An 18,870-nucleotide genomic window follows, 5' to 3' on the forward strand; every position below is an offset into this window, starting at 1 on the left:
AATGGAGTGCAGCATCTAGGAAAGAGTTTACTTTTCACTTTTTTTTCAGTCCTGTCCTGGTTTTGACGTAATGTTTTTTTTAATTTTTTGTATGTATGTGTGTGTATATATATATATATATATATATATATATATATATATATATATATATATATATATATATATATATATATTAATCTAATGTCACATGTTGCACAGCTGGATGTGTACTTTTTGGGTATATTGCACCAAATATACAGTGAATTGGCCCTAATTTTCTTTCAATTACAACAATCTAGACACAAGGGGCCAGATTTATCATTAGCTCAGGTCAGAATAATGGAGTGAAAAAGTCCCCCAAAAAGTCCCAAACGCTAAAACTGCGCACAAATTTGCGACTTTTTTCTGCTCTGCACTATGCTCGCCAGTTTTCTGAAAGTGGGCGTGTTTTCTTATGTAAATGAATCTCTAGACAGATTTACTATTGGGACTATTTAAAAAGTCGCAAAAAAGTCGCAATTTCACTCCAGTGAGGACCATGCTTATCTTATGAGACTTTTTAATAGAACATGCGACTTTTTCGTAAAGACGTGCGACTTTTGTAAAGCTGCTTACTGACGGATAAACTGCTACCGTCAAACCACATTTATTACAGTCTTAAAGGGCCGATCATAAATCTGACTTAGCTAAAACTGACTTTAGCCATATGTTAAAATGGAGTGAGCTGTCAGAGTAATGATAAATCTGGCCCAAGGTTTTTTCAGCAACAATTGCACCAGATTTTTGTCTGCGTCTACTTTCTGCATTTTTTTTCTATCACAGTGTTAGACAGTTTTTGGCGCCTATTTTGGGCAAACACTATACCAGCTATAAGGTGCTACAAAAAGATGCGTCTCATTCTGATGGTATAAAGGCCTATGCTGCAGAGCGTTGCAAATAGGGATTTTAGTGGTGTATTTTGCTGCATCTTCCCTTCACCATTTTCTAAAAATGTCCCCGTAAGGTCTATGGCAAATCTGCCCCTGGACAGCACGTCCTGACCACCTCAACGGTACATGCTATCTCCATTTTTCTTTTTTTATTTGGATTATCCGTTATTTTAAGGAAAGCTTACCACTTTCCTAGGAGGTGTGAATCCACCATCTCCTTATTAGGTGCGCTGTCCAACTCTTAATTTTTTGACTCCCAGGACTCTACCAGGCTTCTCCTAAGGCTACATGCACACGACCGTATGTGTTTTGCGGTCCGCAAATTGCGGATTCGCAAAAAAAAAACATAGCCTAAGATTTTATCCAAATCCTTTCTAAGCTCTTTAATGCGAAGTAATGTCAAAGTGATAAAATGGTAACAAACAGCCAATTTAATTAGATTGTAAGCTCTTGTGAGCAGGGTCCTCATTCCTCTTGTTGCAATTATTGACTGTTTGTACATGAACCCCTGAACTGTAAAGCGCTGCGGAATATGTTGGTGCTATATAAATAAACATTACTATTATTATTATTATTATTATTATTATTATGTAATAACGCACAGCATTATCTAATTTTTTTTAACCCTATGGGTTCATGTGATCTCCCGGCTTCCTGTCTTCTAATCTGAAAAATGGCTGACACCATTTTGAGAAATTCACCCATTTTGGATTCAGTTTTCGACCCAAATTTTTGGAAATTCGCTGAGTCAACTTGCTCATCTCTGAACATCACAGATTAAGGTCTCTTGCACACGAACGTCCGCAATGCACTGGCACCGACCGTGGGCCAACCGCATGTGGATAGCAATCCCATTTACTTGAATGGGGTCTGCGATCCGTCCGTTTTGCAAAAAGATAGGACAAGTTCTATCCTTTTGCTCAACGGAAGCATAGAACGGAACCCCATGGAAGCACTCCGTAGTGCTTCCGTAGGGTTCCGTTCCGTGCTTCCGTTCCGCATCTCCGGATTTGCGGACCCATTCAAGTGAATGGGTCCGCATCCGTGATGCGGAATACATACGGCCAGTGCCCCGTGTATTGCGGACCCGCCATATGCGGGCCACAATACGGCCACTGGGGGGGCACATGGTCGTGTGCAAGAGCCCTTAGACCCATTTAACAAATCATAAATTTAGTGCAAACTAAAACTGCCGCAAAATAAATCTCTTCACATATCTGCCGCAACTCAGTTTGTCCACAGGTGATAAACCCATAATCTAATGATAACAGCAACTGATCAGATTTTTCTTTTCTTCTCCTCGTAGGCAGCTCCAGAGAATTGTCAGTGACATAAAGAAAAATGAATCCGGGCTATTTAAAAAAATCAAGAAGAAGTAAGTCATTTTATCAAATAATGTCCGAACTAAGAAATATTTTTTCTTTTACTTTTCATTCAACATGGGATCTCCGTTATTATATTACTATAATGTTACTAAACAGGATCAGTTCTAGATAACCTTGCTTCTAAATGAGGACTCACTGGTGACCAGTCAGCAGCTGCACGTTTGTCCTGCAGTGGCCTCTACAGGATAAATGTGGTATTTTTTTTGCCTTCCTCTGGATCAACTTGCAGGATAACAGGCCGAACTGGATGGACAAATGTCTTTTTTCGGCCTTATGTACTATGTTACAAGATGTCAACTCATTTTAGCATTTCAGTCTCTCATATATCCTGAAACTGGGAACCCAAACTATGATGTCCACATGCTCTTGTTTTAAGAATACATTTAGGTTACAGGGCGATCCTCTTTTATTGATAGTCTATTTGAATGTGGCTTTTGATAACAAATGCAGGCAGTACATTGCAGGGCGGATTCGTTTCTATATATCCGCCTGATAATGAGTCCATGTTTTTAAGGCTGCAAAATTATGTCAGGCAGTGAGTAATATGAATGGGAGCGCCATCGCCCTGACCACATTTCCTGTCTTATCTTGCTGGTCCTTCGTGCGAAACAGATTTATGTTGCAATTTTTGGAGCAGAAGTATCACAACTAAAATACACTGAAAATACACATACGGAATTCATTTTGTCCTACTCTATAGGGATCAACCAAACGGTACAAAGGAATGGGATCAATATCAAAGTAGAAAAAACAATTTTCATAATCCTCTCTATGGCATTGTTTCAAGTATTAGCCGGATCCGTAGCTAGAATTCCTATAGCCCCACATTAGACAAGCCCCCCCCCCCCCTTCCTCATTATATACTGGCCATAGTATGAATTACATTAATACAACCAGTAGTATAAAAACTGTTATTAAAGGGGTTGTATCAGTGGGCGTCCAACACCCAGCACGCCCACCTATCAGTTGTTTCAGGCAATTGCAATGCCGGAAACTATATAGTCTACTGAGCACAGCCTTATACCTGTTGTGATGGCCATGCCATTGTACTGCTGATTAGTACGCACACAGATGCCGGGAAATACGCAATGTACGGAACCTTCTGCTTTCACTCTATCGTTTCCAAAACTGCGTCTGCCCAAAACAGCTGATCGGTAGGGATGCCGGGAGTCGCGAGGGTAAGTCGTCAGTATCTGTAGCCCAGGAAATCCCAGGAGGGAGTCTGTTACCTCCAAAATCAGATTCAAAGTAAGCATTCCACCATGTAGTCTTCTTATTTTGAGAAATGCTTCTTTTTATTTTTATGCAAATTCAATTTTTGGGGCACCATTAATTGAATCCAAAAGTATTGGCAACCTCTCAAATACCTTTGCGTCAGAACCACAGGCACCCGACCTCAGCCCTAAGCAGGACAGTCCACAAAAATAGACGACTTTTTTGCTGTGTCTGTGAGAAAAAATACATGTTTCTGTTATTTATTTATTTTTTAAGGCTGGTGGTACTTCACTAGATTATTTTGGTGGTAATTATCATCATTTTACAGCTCACAATAAATACTGGTAATGAGGTGTTATCACTATATGCTATAGACATGTATTACTTATAATCTTTATCATTTAATATGGCTTTCCATTTTGCCCGTAAAAAATGTCGGTTATCCGTGATTTTTGGATAAGTTGTCCAGAAAGAAGAAACATTTTGGTTGGCAACCATGACCCCAAGTACGTGCATATAATAGCACCCTGCGGGGTACTACTGCTCCCAGCACCCTGGTGTGTATTCTCCTTTCTAGGCATCTTTTGCTAATTGCTTATTTAGTAGCTGCTATTTTATGCATGTACTTAGGGTAGAGGTCGGGTGTCTGTGGATCTGATGCAACAGTATTTGAGAGGTTGTCAATCAAATTTTTTTTTTTTTATAGTTTTTTTTCTGATTTATTTATGCAAAGCCCTCATAGCCTTGCAATTTCCTTAGACGGATGGGTTTTTCCACTGCGGATAGTTTTTTTTTGTTTTTTTTTCTTTTGTATTAGAAGGGATCTTAGAAGAGAAGCAGCATCAGTTTATGACATGTCGTTTATGTCCCAGGCTGTGGGTATGCTTTTAAACTATTTATGATATTTAGATAGACTAAAGATGTTTTTAAATTTTGTACAAAATAAATGTGTGGTGCCATTTTTTCTTTTGTGTGGAATTAATTTATAGAGTACCACACAAATCAGCATTGGTTTATATGTATTTGGCCAACAATAGGTAGTGTGCCCCAAAAGCATAACCACAAAATTCCTTTTCGGGAGTGCTGAAGATTTTTTTTCTTTTTTTTTTTTTTGTAGCGAGAGTGAGATAATGAGCTAGATTCGTTAAATAGATATGAGATAATAGATTAAAATATATATGTTCTCCTGAAATCCAAAATGTTGGAAACACATCATGTTGGTCAAAATACAAAAATTCCATCTATAAGATGTAAATAGCAGTTCTGTTCAGATTCTGCCTTGTACTACGTATCAACATTATTTCATGTATGTATCACTTTTCATTTCCTTTCTTAGTGCTGTTTTTTAGGATTATGTAATTTCACAACCAGCCCTTTTTAATCTCCATGTAGCATTTTTTACATTAAATCCCAAAAATATCGAATAATCAGAGTGTTGTTCTGATAGAACCAAAATAGAACAAACTGTGCTTTGCACTCGCAGTGAAAGTGATTATTTACGTATATTGATTTAATTAAAGGGGTTTTCCAGAATTTAAATATTGATGTCCTTTAGTCAGGATAGGTCATCAATATCTGATCTGGGGGTATGAATCTTGGCATCCGGGTTGATCAGCTGTTTGAAGGGGCTATAGTGCTCAAACAAGCGCTGAGGCTACTTCATAGTATACCATGCACAGCACTGTACATTGTATAGCGGCTGTGCTTGGTACTGGAGCTCAATCCCATTGACTTGAATAGGACGGAGATGCACAAATGCCATGCGACCACTGAACATGATATCACAGGTAAAGGATGATGCTGCCGCGTCCAAATGCAGCAGCCTCTTTCAAGAACCGATTGGCGGAGATACTGAGTCAGACCCCACCAATCAGACTGGCTGCAGGCCCCCCACTGATGTCTCAACCGGATGTGCTCCTGCTGCATGCCCATTATGCAGCTGTTATTCCTGTTCAGCTGCATGCCCATTATGCAACTGTACAGGAAAACACAGCAACAGATTAATTCAAGACATCAGCGGGAAAACCTGCAGCCGGTCAGGCAGTCATGTGAGCCCAGGGCAGATTGCAGAATCGGCAGTGCAAAGGAATGATGAGTAGTAGTGAAATTATCTTCCTTTCACAGCTTTTCTGAAAGTTAGAATTTAGTCAAAAACCCAGTGCACCACTTTAATATATTTCTGAAAGGATTTGCTATACTTCAAGCTCTTAAACTGGTACTGACCCTGTTTATAAAATGTTAATACTATAGTAAATGGGGGACATGGTTAGGGGATGACTATTAGATCGGTGAGGGTTCTGCCGCTGCTGGGACCCCCATCAATCCTAATAGTTAATCCTAATCTTAAACCAATACTAATCTAATAGTTATCCCCTATCCTGTGGATAGGGAATGTTAATGTAGCCGGAATACCCCTTTAACTTCCCAAAAAGCAAATCAGCAGACCAAGCTCTTTTGAGTCACTGAACAAGCAGGAGATACCTTGCCATCGGAACTCAGTAGGTAACAAAGGGTATGGTGGAACTTAGAACCAGTAAAAGATAATTTTTACGTAAATCTTCTCTTTATGACCATTCTAAAATAGTGTTCGCAGAGAAATGTATTCTTGAACAGCCACTGATTTACTCAGCATCAAGTTAATAGGGTTGTCATCAGACCATGAATTCAAGGATTGGCCATAAAAATGATTGCCTCTAGATTTATGGAAGACTGTCTGTAGATTATTAAGAGTTTTTTTTATTATTATGCACTTGACAGTTATTTCTAGTATTCTGAGCTATAAATGCATATTGCTTATAGTTGTCACAATTTTTATTTTTCCCATTTGCTGGTAGAAAAAATTGTTGGGTGTCAATGATATTTAGTAAAAAAAAAAAAAAATTTAAGAAAGTTGATAACGCTGCTCCTTATTGTTTACTATCTTTTCTTAGTCTTAATTTGATCCATGGTTCTGCAGTCTATGGGTGTAAGCTCTGTCTCTGTCCCTCAATATTTAGGTTCCAAAATGATCAGGTGGCGTTAATTTGTAAAACTGGGAAAGATACATGGGATCGGTATGGAAAATCAATCCTTGCATGCTTCAATCTGCACTTTGATTGCTTTACCTCCTCCTCTTTTTGTGTTCTGTGTTGTTTGTAAGAAACCGGTGCACTTAAATGTTTTATTTCATCTACAAATGTGGATCCTATGTAACATACTTGCTAACTCTCCCGGAATGTCCAGGAGGCTCTCAACGGAGAAGCCTTCCATGCACTTTACTAGTATGCACTCCGGGTTGCTGAATCATCAGGTGCAATGCCAGCCCCCAATGGGCAATGAGTGCTGGGGGGGTTTATCACAAAAAGGAGCATGACTTGTAAAAAAGGGGCGTGGTCCAAGAAAAGGGTCGTCTTGTCAACAACTCTGGTTAAAAGTTGGCAAGTACTGTATGCTACATACACTAAAACCTGTTTGAGACGACCACCCAAATGACATTGAAAAGTGGTCTTCTTTGGGGATGAGAAGAAACTGGCCAGTAGGCATAATATATAGTGGACTAATAATCTATCACAGGAAATATGGGGTATATAAAGGGGTGCTCTTTTGGAGAGATTTATATAGGCAGCTGCTCTGGGGTCTAGTGAAAGGTGGACCCCTACTAAGGTACATGGCTTCTCATCTACAAAAGCATTTGATGGCAAAAAGAGATGTTGGCTACTCTGCTTTCTATCCTTCAAATGATGGGAAGGAAGGGATGAATAAGCACAGTCTCAATGTGAAGAGTGTGATGCAAGCTGACATAAAACACGAGTGGGGATATATTTGGGTTGCAATAGGCCTACCCTGCTCTTGTATAGGCCTCTGATCTCGTGAACAAATAAGGATAACATTGGAGTCCAAATAATCTTCCACCAGACAAAACTAAGGTGTGCTTTCCCATACATATGAACATCTTCCAGAATGTCCAGTCTCTGGCACAATAATGGGCCACAAAGGTCCAACAGAAGACCCCATATGAAGCAGGAGCTAGAGCCATTTACTTTCCACTAGGGTCTATTTCTCATGGGGTTGGTATAAATAATAGATCTTAATGATATGTCCTGTGTACAATAATGACAACAAAGGTAAAGAGGTACGGTAATTGAAAGAGAACATGTCCACTGTATATACTGTCCTGTATAGATAGCGGATAAAAATATTTCTTGGAGGGCCACAGGAATCCCAGTTTGAAACAACTGTGGTCTCATGAAGACTGTGAAAAGTAGAAATATCAGATTGCTGCAATAATGTCTCAGGCAGATATGTAATTTATTACAGGTGTGGACTGATTAGACACTGGGTCTTGCCACATCAGGGCATAAAAGTGCTTCCCCTGCTGCTCTGTAAGAAGGCTTTCGGAGGCTACTTCTGGGTAGTGTACCTCTTTGTGAGAAATCATCGACTGCTAGACATGCCTCTATTACAGATGCACTTGAAGACATTTTGTCCAGTTGATCGATTTTAAGATGGAGGCATCATTGGACTGAGAGCAGCAGGATGGTTGTTTCGATAAATTGCCTGCCATCTAGGCCGTTCTGACCTAGCTGTTAGATGTTGGGAGCAGTGGTTACATGAGGGCACGGACACATGGTGAGAAGGCTTGGCAACCACCAGTAGTGAAGATCATTTGATCCTCTGACAAGCATGAGCAGCTCCCACAGTTTCGTTGTCCACTATTCACACGCAGGCGGCACTATCATTACCCACAGCTATCTCTGACCAAACCATTTCCAGGTGCTTAGCAGAAGGAAATTTGGTGTCATGGTGCCCATTATGTGTCCTGTCATTGACAGCCAACCACCGTCTCGTTTGTTTGCAGTGGTATAGTAAATGAGAAAACTGGCCTGCTACAGACTGGAATCGTAAAATCCTCTTTAGTGATGAATCCAGGTTCTGTTAGTGATCTGACAACGTTTGAGTATGGAAGCCTCATGTTGAAGCTGGCATCCCAGCTGGTCCCACAAATGCTGGATTGGCGATAAATCTGGCAACCAGGCAGGTCAAGGAGGTGTTTCAATCCTGTGCAACTTATTAGTGCACAGGATCTACAGGCCCAGCTAAAACATCTATGGGCAAATGTGCAGCAGGATACCATACAGAAACTGTATGCCTTCATGTCCAACCATATCTCATCCTGTATCCAGGCCAGAGGCAGTCCAACAGGGTCCTAGAGCCTCCTTTTCTCCAATAAACTTGCTATAATACTGTAATCACATACTGTACATATCTCATCATTACATTCAAACCTAGAAAGTTTCATTCCATTCCAACAATTCCTTCTTGGTGCATTTTTTCTGTCAATGAGTGTATAATGCCACGCTGTAATCATGTAAAGGTTGTAGGATTTAGAATCATGTGATTATGAGTGGAGGCCAATGCAGACACTTGATGCGCTTTTTATAACAACAGTGCAAGTTACTAGACAATAGCCATGTGGTTATGACTAAAAATAAGAAAAACAGAAGTAAAAAAAATCTTAAATAGTCACAAACCTTTCAATGAACTTTGCATAAATAAATGATACAGGAAAATTATGGAAAACTTTGTAATGTGTTTGAAGAGAAAAATGCTTCTTTCTCTCTTTAGCAGCTCACTATTCCCCTCCCGTTTCCATAGACTTTCATGGGCAGCATGTAATCTGATCCTTCAGTGACCAGACAGTCCATCTCGGTCTCTGAAAACAGATTTAGCAGTAAATAATGGAGAGTCAGAGAGAGAGGCTTTTTTTCAGATAAGATATATTACAAAATTTCTTCTATTTGACAGCATAAGGTAGTAACAGTCACTTAATAGTGGCCAAAATAAGTGTAGCTGATAGAAAGCCATCATTATTGTAGTCCAGGTCTGAAAAGAGCCATGGCTGCCTGAAAAGAGTCAAGGTTATTTTGAGCTCCAGCTCTCCCTACCCACCCGCTGATAATTGCCAGTATTCTCCTAAGGCCTGTATTACACCAACAGATTATCTGTCCAATCAGACCAATAGTTGTGTGTGTGTGTGTGTGTGTGTGTGTGTGTGTGTGCAATAGGCCATCTGACCAATGATTGGTCAGAAAATGTGTAATACAAATTGGTGCAATACAGGCCTAAGGAGAGAACTGATAATGATCGGAAGGTCATCTCCAATGTTGATAAATCTGCTTCATTGTCTATTTGTTTTACTAGCCTCACCTACTGTACTAACCGCATATTTAACACGCTTCGCATTGCACTGATTGTGTATCTGTCTGGCATTTGGCCTAAACCATATAATGTAGCATTTTTATGTTCTTATGCTACTTTTGCCGGTTTTTCTCTTACTTTGATGAATTTGCTGGTTTTAATCCATTATGTCTTATTGTAGTATGAAAAGCAAGCCAACTCCACCGACTGTCCCAAAAAGAGACTACCAGACAGGTAAAAGAATCTTTCATTGATTTTTTTTTCTCTATTCTTCTTCTCGCTATAACATATTGTGGTTTTTATCTCCAGGTCCACCAAATGGAGACGATGACGAATGGGGCGATGACTTTGTAAGAACAATTCTTATATATTGAAACCGATACAAGTTTATACACGTTATAGTGGCTTACCCTTCTAAAACTCTGGATTCACAGAAGGTGCTCTGACAATTGGATCACCCACTGCCAAAAGTAAATTAAATGTATGGATAGTGACAGTGTAGGGATTTGCTCTGGTAGGCAAGGTAAGCGGACGCAATACAGAGGCAAGACCACGGTTGAAAAACAAAAGTCCAGTGTTTATTCACACAGAAAAGAAAAAACAATGCTTTACAGGGTCCTGGTGTTAATTCACACAGAAAGAGTCCCCAGAACAACATAAATCACCTGGCAGACCACAGCAGGCTTTAGGGCGCCTGACTCCCAGCAGGCAGCTCTCATGTGGCTCTCAGCCTTGCAGCATGGCGGATCTTCCTCAGCTTCCAAAAACACAGAGCTTCCACAGCTCCACTATCACTTGGAGGATCATACCACACCCAGCTGAGCTGCTGGCTGGGTTTTTAAACCTAGCCCAAAACCTGGCCTGGACGTGGGGAACAGCCACCCACCCTGATCTTTGGCTGCTCCCAATGAGAACCGGCCCGGATTAGCTTTACAGCCACACTAAGTAAAACAGTGTCAGCGAGCACTAGATGCCGCTGACACACAAAATTACCGGTTCCTATCTCACAGAGGCCAGGAACCTCAGTGACCCGTACCTTCCATCAATGACGGACCCTTGCGCCTTCCTACAACAGGCACACCTCCACCTAGAAGTTGCACTTAGACATTACTAGAGATGGCCTTGCGGTTCGCCCGGCGGTCTTTTTGCGCTGAACTTTGTGCGTTCGCGATTCGCCGAACATGCGAACATATGGCGATGTCCGCCTGCGCCATATTCTTTTGCATTACACCGAACTTTAACCCATGACACATCCATCAGGTGGTATTAAGAGAAAAACCACCGCACACTCAAGGTTATCATGCAAAAAATTTTTGGGTTATTCTGACATATCCTCCAATGGGTACATAAGTAATAATGTAGAGCTGCCAATATTGTGACTCCAAGTCTTAATGACGTTTCGGTCGCTCCCGCCCTTGGTCACATAAGTCACGAAAGAAGAGTGTAGGCAGAAAGGAGGACCCCCGTTGGACAGTGGGAATGCGCGTTCGTGACAATATTGGCATCTCTCAGTTATTACTTATGTACCCATTGTAGGATATGTCAGAATAAAAGAATTGTTATTTGCATGATAACCTTGAGTGTGCGGTGGTTTTTCTCTTACTACTATTTAACCAGATCATATCCACTCCACTGAAGCACCTCAGAGACTGGACAACGAGTGCAACCTTAACAATCTATTTCAACATCCATCAGGTGGGACAGGACAGCCAATTGAGACGTTTCAGCACATGGACACACCGCCACCCTATCAAAGAACCCGATCTGGCAGCCATTTTACATTGTGTTTTGCCAGTGTAGGGAGAGGTTGCTTTGTGGAGCAGGGACAGACTGTTAGGGACACCAAACGCTAGCTAATAGGGCCACAAAAGTCCTTTTAAGGACTGGTTATAGGTGTGCTATCGATAGGTGTTCTATACTGAGGGGTGTGAAATACTTATAATATACTTTCTAACATAAAAAGTATATTATAGTGCATTTGTATTGTGCACCAGTTGTGTGCGGTTCTGATGCGATACCGCAGCTATATAGAGGGACAAGCGCTATTGGAACAACTATTTGCAACGGGTGTGATATACCTGTTGCCCCAAAAATAAACTGAGGGGTGTGATATACCTTCTTTCACAAAATACTGATTGAGGGCTGTGATATACCTGTTGCCCCAAATAAACAGGGTGGTGTGATATAACTGTTGTGGCAAAAAAAAGAATTGAGGGGTGTGATATACCTGCTTCCACAAAATGCTGATTAAGGGGCTCGATATACCTGCTTCCACCAAATATTGATTGAGGGCTGCGATATACCTGCTTCCACAAAATACTGATTAAGGGGGGCCATATACCTGCTTCCACAAAATATTGATTGAGGCCTTCTATATACCTGCTTCCACAAAATACTGCTCATCTCTAGGGACTTAGGCACAAGGTCATTTTGAAAATGACCGGGAGAGGAAGAGGCAGGCCGTTCCGCAGGGGTGCTAGTGGTAGGGCAGGTGCACCAGGCCGGAGCCTAAGTGGGAAGTTGGAGAAGGTGCGTACGATAACTTCAAAGGGCGCACCAGAGTTGGTTGAGTGGCTTACTCACCCTTTCGCTTCTGCACCCTCCTCATCCTCTGTATCTGCACCCTCCTCACTCTGCTGTGTGCACCCCCAAATACACCAGAACCACCACCACCATAGCCCCTCCACTCGAGTCAGAGGAATTGTTTTCCCATCCATTCCCAGACCTTACCGATGCACAGACATTTTTGACATCGGATGAGGAAGAGGAGGTAGCAACAGCCGCCACCCAGCGGTCTGACGACAGTACCCAGATCAGCCCAAGGAGGAAGGTCCCTTCTGTTGCTGCCTACTCCGAGTTCTCAAATATTAGTGGTGGTGAAGGTGACGATGATGACGTGTCGATGGACATCACGTGGGTGCCCACAAGAGAGGAAGAGGAGGGGAGTTCAGAGGGAGAGACGGAGCAGCAGAGAGGGAGGAGAATGAGGAGAAGCAGGCAGAGCTCGCCGGGCACAGGAGGCAAAAAGCAGACTGCAAATGTATCTGGAGCGAGCCATCCACCATGCATGGTAACTTCTGGCGCTCCCAGGATGCCGGCACATGGCTCCTCAGTGTGGGCTTTTTTTTAACGTGTTTTTAACTGCTGACAATAGTGTTGCCATCTGCAGCCTGTGCTGTCAACACATAAGTCGCAGTAAGCCCAACATTAACCTAGGGCTGACCGCCTTAAGAAGGCACCTGGCCTCCCATCACCGAGCCCAGTGGGAGCAACGCTGTCAGAACCCACAAAGCCACACTCGTGGCGCTCCACGTCCTGCCTCTTCTCCTTCTCCTCTCTCCTCCCATTTGTCCTCCACTTCACCTTCCACCGTGCCGTCGTCGTGTTCATCTGGCAGAAGGCAGGCTTCTGTCGCCCAAATGTTTGAGCGTAAAAAGTTGATGACGCCGGATAACCCTCTTGCCCAATGGCTGACAGCAGGCTTGTCGGAACTGCTAGCCCGCCAACTACTGCCATGTAAACTGGAGGACTCAGAGGCCTTTAGAAAATTTTGGGCCGTTGGCACATCGCAATGGAAGGTCCCCGGAAGGAAATATTTCTCCCAGAAGGGCATCCCAGAGCTATATGGCCACAATAAGCGGCAAGTGAATATATCTCTGGCACACAGTGTCGTGCCAAGATACATCTGGCCACAGACACGTGGTCTAGTAAACACGGGCAGGGAAGGTACATAACTTTTACTGTCCACTGGGTGAACCTTCTGACTAGCGTCAAGCATGTAACCCATGGCACCTGTGTGGATTTGGTGTTACCGCCAAGGATTGCATGCAGGCCTGCCTCTACTTCTCCTCCTCCTCCTCTTACTCCATCCTCCATCGCCTCCTCAGCTGACTCCTCCTTTTCCACTGCTACCACCTCTTCCGTTGCGCCCCCAAGCTCCCCAGAACCTATTCGACATCCCAGGTGAGACGTTGCCATGCTGTGCTGCTGTTGTGCCTGGAATACAAGAGCCACACTGGTCCTGCACTGCTTTCAGCTCTGCGGTCAGAGGCCGATCAGTGGCTAACCCCGCTCAATTTGACAGTTGGTAAAGTGGTGTGCGACAACGGTGCCAATCTGCTGAGCGCACTGAAGCAGGGCAAAAACAAGTGCCGCGCATGGCACACGTCCTGAACTTAGTCATGCAGCGATTCGTTGCCAAATACCCCGGGTCCAGGACGTCTTGCGGCAGGCCAGGAATATCTCTGGCCATTTCAGAAGATCTTACATGGCCATGACTCGCCTTGCTGACATTCAGTGTCGACACCACTTGCCCGTAAGACGTCTGATTTGTGACTGCCCCACGCGCTGGAACTCCACCTTGTATATGCTTGATAGGCTGCTCCAGCCGTAACATGCCATTAACGACTACCTGTACGAACTCTGCAGCAGGACAGGTCTGGGGAGCTTGGTTTCTTTTCACCGCGCCAGTGGCTGCAGACTTCTGCGGCCATTTGATGAAATCACCAAACTGGTCAGTCACAGCCAGGGTGCCATCAGTGACATTGTTCCTTACGCCTTCTTTCTGGAGCGTGCATTGCATCGTGTCATTGATCAAGCCGACCAGAAGCAGGAAGATGAGGAAGTGGCAATGCTGAATGAATTCCCAGGGGGGGCTAACTCCATCTGAGACAAGTCAGCAGGAGTCTGAAGAGGAGTCAGAGGAGGATGGTGGCTGGGGGGAGGAGGAGGAGCAAGAAGAGCAGGCTATAAACTTTTTGTGGATCCCTGGTGTTGTCCGTAGCAGGGGGGAGGAGATCGAGGACAACATTCTCCTGGGCAATGAGCAGGAGCCAGGGTGCTCCACCGCTACCAATTTAGTGAAAATGGGGGCCTTCATGCTCCAGTGTTTGAAGAGGGACCCCCGTATAAAAAGCATAAAGGGCAAGGACCAGTACTGGGTGGCAACATACTTAGACCCCCGATACAAACACAAAATGGCGGACATGTTACCAGCATCACAGAGGGCTGGCAGAATGCAGCATTTCAAAGCCTTGCTGCGAGAGATGCTGCATTCTGCTGTTGCGGGTGCTGGCAGAGGAATTTCCACCCACAGCGAAACAGGTGCGGGTACCAATCCTACCGCGCCTGCAAAAAGAGGGCGTTTGAAGAGGTGTTGGTCACTTCGAATATGAGATCATTCTTGCAGCCAACCCACAGCCGCCCTCCGGATCCAGCCTCAGGGAGCGCCTAGACAGACAGGTGTCCGACTACATCGGGTTAACGGCTAATGTGGATGCTCTGAGAAGCGAGGAACCCCTGGACTACTGGGTGTGCAGGCTTGACCTGTGGCCAGAGCTGGCATAATTTGCCATGGAACTCTTGGTTTGCCCCTCGTCGAGTGTCCTGTCCAAAAGGACGTTCAGCGTTTCAGGGGGAATCGTGACCGATAAGCGAACTCGCCTAGCCCACGACAGTGTGGACTACTACACATTTCTAAAAATGAATGAGGCATGGATCTCGGAGGAATTCGACACCTGTGACGACCACGTGTAATTGAATTTCCTCATGCTAGTGTACACCTATCTGCCACCACACAGAAGTCCTTATCTTATGTATATACAGCGGCATAAAAGGCCTTTTCTGTCAGGTGAATGTCTAATTTTTGGGGCCTATACTGGCCTACAGTACAATTTGTATCCAGTGACCGCCTAATGTACCTCCAGCCACCTCATCACAAGTTCTTTTCTGTCAGGTGAATGCCTTATTTTTGGGGCCTGTAGTCCCGTGGCCTAAAATAAAAAATTTCTAGGCTCCAGAAGGCCACATTTTTAAGAGTTTCCCTTTTAAGACGCATAAAAATGGCCCCTGAATTAAAATACATATTTTTTTATGGGAATTTTTGCCAATGATCCCCCTCTGGTATGTCACTGTTCATGTTGTGGGACTATTTGTTCTAGTAAGTATTTGGTGGCTGCAAATATGACCTGAAGGTTTTTCAGGTTTGCCTGCCATTAAAGTCAATGGGGCCCGTCTCGAACGTGCGGTTCGCAAACACTTTACACTTTAAAACATAAAGTGAAATGTGTGTGTGTGTGTGTGTGTGTGTGTGTGTGTATATGTATGTATGTATATGTGTGTGTGTGTGTGTGTGTGTGTGTGTGTGTGTGTGTATATATATATATATATATATATATATATATATATATAATATATATATATATATATATATATATATATATATATATATACACACATACATACAGGGAGTGCAGAATTATTAGGCAAGTTGTATTTTTGAGGATTCATTTTATGGTTCAATTTGTTTTTATTGAAAACCATATACATTTTAAAACATGCAGTATGAGCTAGTTACATTTGAGTATATGTATTTTGTGGGTATTACAATAGTACATATCAAGTCAGTACAAAGAAAAAAGAGTCATCAAACATCAATATTAGACGGATGAGGTAGAACAGGGGGAGACAAGACAAGGGATCCGGGGGTAAGGGTAAGGAGGGAGGGGGGGGAATGAGATTGAATTGGCAATCTATATAAGCTATGACTGCAGTCAGACTGGATAGAATATTTTAAGTGGTAGATCCTGAGGACAACCAACCCGAGAAACCTGCTGATGCACGGAACTGGTACCAGGCCTCCCATTGTTTAGAGTGAGCGACTCCAAGACCTTGATCCTCGGCTCCCAGCTCCTCTAGACGTGCTAGAGAGTCCAAAGCATTAACCCAAGTGATCCTAAGGGGACTATCTGGTGATCTCCACGCTCTGGGAATTATTTGACGCATTGCTATAACAAAAAATCTAAGAATGCCCTTCTTGACTATCCTAATTCTGCCCGGGTAAACTGAAAGGAGAGCTATCTGGGGCGACATAGGGATATGGATTTTGTACAAATATTCGTGTAGCTTGAAGATGTCATTCCATAGTGTTGCTACTCCCGTACACTCCCACCAGATGTGTAGCATAGTGCCTCTATCTTTCGAACACCTCCAACACGTGTCTAGAACCAAAGGATAAAACTGGTTAAGTTTAACCGGGGTCCTATACCATCTAGACCAAATCTTATAATTAAGTTCCTGAATCCTGCAGGAAATTGAAGATTTATGGGTGAAAAGGAGAGATCTTTTCCATTGATCAGGTGTGAGAGGATATCCCAACTCAGATTCCCATGAAAGCATAATTTTCTTAGTTGGGGAAGGGAACTCTTCTGTGTCATCCCCGATCTCTCCCGAGTTCAGAATGGCATATATAAGAGATATAGAATGCCCAGGAGCAGAGGAAGCTAGGCATAGTTTCTCAAAATCAGTCACTGAGGATTGAAGTTGCATACCGGGTGCCAAAGATCCAGTGAAACTGCGTAATTGTAGGTAGTGAAACCATCGCCCTGGTGAGTCAGGTATAATATGGCCTAGGTCTTTAAGATCTTTCAACCCTCTAACTGAGTATATATCTTTGACTCTAATCTGGGGTCTGGCATGTAAGCTGAGGGCTGGTAGAGCTAACAGTGCGGCTGGCATCAACGGATGACCAGATATGTTTTGTGAGAGGGCCAGGGATCGTAACCATTCGAGTTGTAGAGGCGAACCTGATCCAAATGTGTACTAGAGAAGATAGAAAAGGTGATAACCTTTGAATGGGCATTTGAGTCAGTGTACTTGTCGGATACCAGAAAACGCCTGGGATAAGACCAGGGGCTAGAGTGTGTTCTAGTTCAACCCAAAGTTTTCCCTCAAGATTATGGGTAAGGTCAATCACGCAGTTGGCGAAAGCTGCTCTGTAGTATGATAGGAAGTTAGGCAAGCCTGTGCCTCCGTGTTCCTTGGACTTGATCATAAGATTGTAGCTCAACCTGGCTTTGGATCTACCCCATATAAAACGAGAAGTGAGTTTCCTTAAACGTGTGAAGTAAGAGGCTGGGATCCGACAGGGGATTGTCTGGAATAAATAAAGAAGTCTGGGTAGAACGTCCATTTTTAAGGTGTTTATTCTGCCAAACCATGAAACATTTAAAGCTGACCAAGTTTGTAAGTTATTTTCAATGGTGTGGAGTATAGGGAGGAAGTTGAGTTTAAACAAGTGGGAAGTGTCAGAAGAGATGTAAGTTCCCAGGTGTTTAAGCTTACTTGAGGCCCATTTAAAAGCGAATGAATCTCTGAGTGCAGTGACATCTCGAGAAGGGAGAGAAATATTTAAAAGTTCAGACTTCTGGACATTGACCTTGAAGTTGGATAACTTCCCAAAAATCTGAAATTCCTTTAGTACTGAGGGAAGGCCGATTCTAGGGTTTGTTAAGTACATCAAGAGATCGTCTGCAAACAGTGATAGTTTATGTTCTATATTGCCAATGTGAAGGCCTTTAATTGCGTCATTGGCTCTCAAGGCATTCGCTAGAGATTCCATAACAAGAATATAAAGAAACGGAGAGAGAGGACATCCCTGCCGTGTTCCATTTGAGATAGGGAAGGAATCCAACAGGACACCATTGACACGAACCCGCGCGGTAGGGCCAGAATACAAGGCCATGATTCTATTTATCATCTTAGGACCAATCCCAATATGAATCAGGGTCCTTTCTAGGAAGTGCCAACTGACCCTGTCGAATGCCTTCTCCGCATCTACTGAAAGAAGGCACATGGGAATCTTTAGTTGTTTAGCTTTAGATATCAGGCTTATGGATTTGATGGTGTTGTCACGGGCCTCTCGTCCTGGGACAAATCCCACTTGTTCTCTATGGGTACATTTTGGTATGTGGGGATGTAATCTTAAGGCCAGAATTTTAGCAAATAATTTCAGGTCGATATTAAGAAGGGAAATGGGCCTATAATTGGAGCAAAGGGAATGGTCCTTGTCTGGTTTGGGGATGACTGTAATATGGGCCTGTAAGGTTTGAGATGGAAAGGGGCATGTGGCTGATATAGAATTAAATGCATCTAGGAGAATGGGGGCCAGATCCTCTATGAAGAATTTATAGAAACGTGCAGATAACCCATCAGGGCCGGGGCTCTTCCCATTTTTGAGGTCCTTAATGACATGCAAGAGCTCTGATGAAGAAAAATCCTCCTCCATACCAGTAGATGCATCATTCGGTAAATTCGGGGGGCCAAATTGGGATAGATAATTTTGTATGTTTTGGGATGACGATCTCGGGCCTGATGTATGTGTGTGATCTAAATTGTATAGGTCTGAG

General features: G+C 43.1%; 1 protein-coding gene across 7 annotated transcripts in view; it reads left to right on the top strand.

Annotated features, from left to right (window-relative positions):
• The window catches only part of BLNK (B cell linker), a 309,580-nt gene that overhangs the window by 224,146 nt on the left and 66,564 nt on the right, over positions 1 to 18,870 (top strand). For 4 of the 7 annotated variants that reach the window (XM_040434768.1, XM_040434770.1, XM_040434773.1 and 1 more), the window contains 4 exons: positions 2,215 to 2,280; positions 6,505 to 6,561; positions 9,867 to 9,919; positions 9,995 to 10,035. In XM_040434768.1, the coding sequence (XP_040290702.1) occupies positions 2,215 to 2,280; positions 6,505 to 6,561; positions 9,867 to 9,919; positions 9,995 to 10,035 (217 nt within the window). The remainder of the gene's footprint in view (positions 1 to 2,214; positions 2,281 to 6,504; positions 6,562 to 9,866; positions 9,920 to 9,994; positions 10,036 to 18,870) is intronic. The other 3 variants (XM_040434771.1, XM_040434775.1, XM_040434774.1) reach the window with 1 other exon arrangement.

The sequence above is a fragment of the Bufo bufo genome, chromosome 6, assembly GCF_905171765.1.
Source record: "Bufo bufo chromosome 6, aBufBuf1.1, whole genome shotgun sequence".
NCBI lineage: Eukaryota > Metazoa > Chordata > Amphibia > Anura > Bufonidae > Bufo > Bufo bufo.